Raw genomic sequence first — 3,400 nt, 5'->3', positions numbered from 1 at the left:
TGCGGTGGCCGGGAGCGGCCACTGCACTCTAGTCTGGGCGACAGAGTGAGACTCCAACTCAAAAAAAAAAAAAAAGAAAGAATGCATATTGTAATCCCTAGAGCATCCACTAGAAAAACTGTAACACAGCTAAAAAGTCAATAAATTAAAATGCAATTTAAAAATAATCAACTAAGCCAGGTACAGAGGCTCATGCTGTAATCCCAGCACTTTGGGAGGCCAAGGCAAAGAGGACTGCATAAGCCCAAGGATTTGAGACCAGCCTGGGCAACTTGGTGAGACCTTGTCTCTACAATAAAGCAAAAAAAAAAAAAAGAATTAGCTGGGCATGGTGGTGCACACCTGTGGTAACAGCTACTAGGAAAGCAGAGGCAGAAAAGTCGCCAGAGTCCAGCAGGTTGAGGCTGCGGTGGCCATAAGCTTTACCACTGCATTCCAGCCTGGGTGACAGAGTCAGACTCAGACTCAAAAATTAAAAATAGTAACAATCAACTAATTCAAACAGAAAATCAAGTACAATATTAGACTTAAACCAATTTAGTGTTAATAAACTTTCATTAAAAGGTAAAGATGATCAGAATAGATAAGAATGCAAGACCCATGTATATATTGTTTATAAGAAATCCACTTTAAATAAACTTGGAGAGGTAGAAAGGAAATAACAGGAAAAAGTATACTGAGTAAACAGTATGCGCAGAAAGGCTGGAGTGGCTATATTCACATCAGATAAAGTAGACTTCAAACCAAAATGTATTACCAGAGACACAGAGAAATTTCTTGATAAAATGGTCAACACCTTAGAAGGATGTAACATAACCTAATAACAATTTTGAAATATGAAGCAAAAATTGGTGGAAAAAACACTCTCTCAGCACCTGATAAAAATAATAAATTAGCAAATCATAGATCTGAACAATTTACAATATTATCAATCACCTAGTCTAATTAATATTACAGAACACATTTACCCAATAATTCAAATCACATTTTCTTCCAACTGTACATGGTACATACACAAAGATAATATACTGGGTCATAAAACAAGTCTCAATAAAACTAAAAGGACTGAAATCATAAAGAGGATACTTTCTGACTGCAATGAAATTAAAGTAGAAATCAATAACAATAAGATACTAAGGGAAAAATGCAAATATTTACTGATTAAACAACATACTTTTGATAATCCATAGGTCAAAGAAAAATTCACAGAAAAATTAGAAAATAATTAGAACTGAATGAAAATACAGCATATTAAAATTTTCTTTTTTCTTTTTCTTCGAGTTGGAGTCTCACTCTATCACCCAGACTGGAGTGCAGTGGCCGCTCCCGGTCACTGTAGCCTCAACCTGCTGGGCTCCAGCGATCCTTCCACCTCAGCCTTCCAAGTAGCTGAAACTACAGGCACATGCCACCATGCCTGGCTAATTTTCTGATTTATTGTAGAGATGAGGTCTCACCAAGTTGCCCAGGCGGGTCTTGAACCCACAGGCTCAGGCAATCCACTTACCTCAGCCTCCCAAGGCGTGGGATTACAGGCTGAGCCACAGAGCCCTGCGTACAGAGAAATTATAGGTTTAAAGATTTATATTAAAGTCAAAACTTAATGACCTAAGACATCTTAAGATACAAAAGAAAAAAGAGCAAATAAAACCCAAGCTAAGCCGGGCTTAGTGGCTCAGCCTGTAATCCCGCGCTTTGGGAGGCTGAGGTGAGTGGATTGCCGGAGCCCGCAGGTTCGGGACCTGCCTTGGGCAACTCAGCGAGACCTCATCTTTACAATAAATCAAAAATTAGCTGGGCGTGGCAGTGCATGCCTGTAGTTCCAGCTACCTGGAAGGCTCAGGAGGAAGGACTGCTGGAGCCCAGCAAGTCGAGACTGCAGTGGCCGGGAGCGGCCACTGCACTCCAGTCTGGGCAACAGAGTGAGACTCCAGCTCAAAAAAAAAAATAATAATCAGATAAACAAAATTGATAAACTCCTACACCAAGATAAATCAGGAAAGAGAGAACAGAAATTACTAGTATCAGAATGAAAAAGAAGCTAGCTGAGTCCTGGAGTTCAAGGCCGCAGTGAGCTATGATTGTGCCACACTGTGCTCTAGTCTGGGTGCCAGAGCAAAACCTATCTCAAGAAGGTTATCAGCAAAGCTCCTAGAGACATTAAAAGGATAAGCAGGGGTTACTATAAAAACTTTATGTCTACAAATCTGACAACCTGGGACAAATGGATAAATTCCCTAAAAATATAATTTCCCTAAATGATACAAGATAAAACCAAACACTTGAATAGCCTTGTATTTATTAAATGAATCAACTCTAAAAAAAATGCCCACCAAAAACAAAACACTTTGGGTCAAGATGGTTTCATTCATTAACTCTAGAAATGTAATCATGAAAGAGGGGATCATTAGAACTGATGTCGTTAAAAAGTCAGCTTTTAATACCAACAGGAATACCGGCCAAGAGTCCATATTATGCAGGTTAAAGAAGCCAGACCATCAAGAAGCAGGAAATCAGCTCTGATGGAATTCACTTCTTCTTCCCTTTCAAGGGCTTGGCAAATAAAGCGGGGTCAATGTGCTCCTTTGTCAGTCCCCTGGCAGAGAAGAGTCTTGCTGCGCGCTCCTGCAGAGTCCCCCCACACTTCAGCCCAAGGGCCATCAGCTCACATTTGAGCCTCTCCAAGCCCAGGACCTCCAGGTCTGCAACGGAGTCGAATGCCAACAAATCTATGGTTCCCTTACCAAAAACCTGACGGGAAAGACAGAAAGAAAATGTTTAAAACAGGCTCCTTCCTCGGAATACTTTAATAGTCAGCTACATTCTATTTTTCAAAGAATTTTCATTTAACTTGCTATATCTTGCCACTGAATTTTAAGAATCATCTAGATGTTATTCCCTATGTATTTCTCAATACACTTAATTAATAAACTAGTTTCTCATCTATATATTTAGAAACAAGCATTGAGGACAGTAACAGAAGTATAGATTCCCAAACAGATTCTTTTTTTTTTTTTTTTTTGAGTTGGAGTCTCACTCTGTCGCCCAGACTGGAGTGCAGTGGCCGCTTCCGGCCACCACAGCCTCGACCTGCTGGGCTCCAGCGATCCTTCCACTCACCCTTCCAGGTAGCTGGAACTACAGGCGCGCACTACCACTAATTTATTTATTGTAGAGATGAGGTCTCGAACCTACGGGCTCAGGCAATCCACTCACCTCAGCCTCCCAAAGCACGGGATTACAGGCTGAGCCACCAAACCTGGCAAAATTAAACACTTCTAACGATGCCTGCAAAGAATGAAAATGTTTACATTTAGGTGTTTTTTAAAAATATATTCAAAGAGCCAGGCTCGGTGGCTCAGCCTGTACTCCCGCGCCTTTGGGAGGCTGAGGTGAGTGG

General features: G+C 40.9%; 1 protein-coding gene across 1 annotated transcript in view; it reads right to left on the bottom strand.

Annotated features, from left to right (window-relative positions):
• Positions 1-2,288: 2,288 nt before the first annotated feature.
• SDE2 (SDE2 telomere maintenance homolog) overlaps positions 2,289-3,400 on the bottom strand; it is a 17,491-nt gene continuing 16,379 nt past the window's right edge. Inside the window, exon 7 of the mRNA XM_008067112.2 lies at positions 2,289-2,751. Coding sequence (XP_008065303.1) covers positions 2,530-2,751 — 222 coding nt within the window. The 3' untranslated portion in view covers positions 2,289-2,529. The remainder of the gene's footprint in view (positions 2,752-3,400) is intronic.

This window comes from Carlito syrichta, unplaced genomic scaffold (assembly GCF_000164805.1).
Source record: "Carlito syrichta isolate Samal-C Ts95f unplaced genomic scaffold, Tarsius_syrichta-2.0.1 Scaffold106289, whole genome shotgun sequence".
Lineage (NCBI taxonomy): Eukaryota > Metazoa > Chordata > Mammalia > Primates > Tarsiidae > Carlito > Carlito syrichta.
This window is presented reverse-complemented; position numbering and strand designations above follow the sequence as displayed.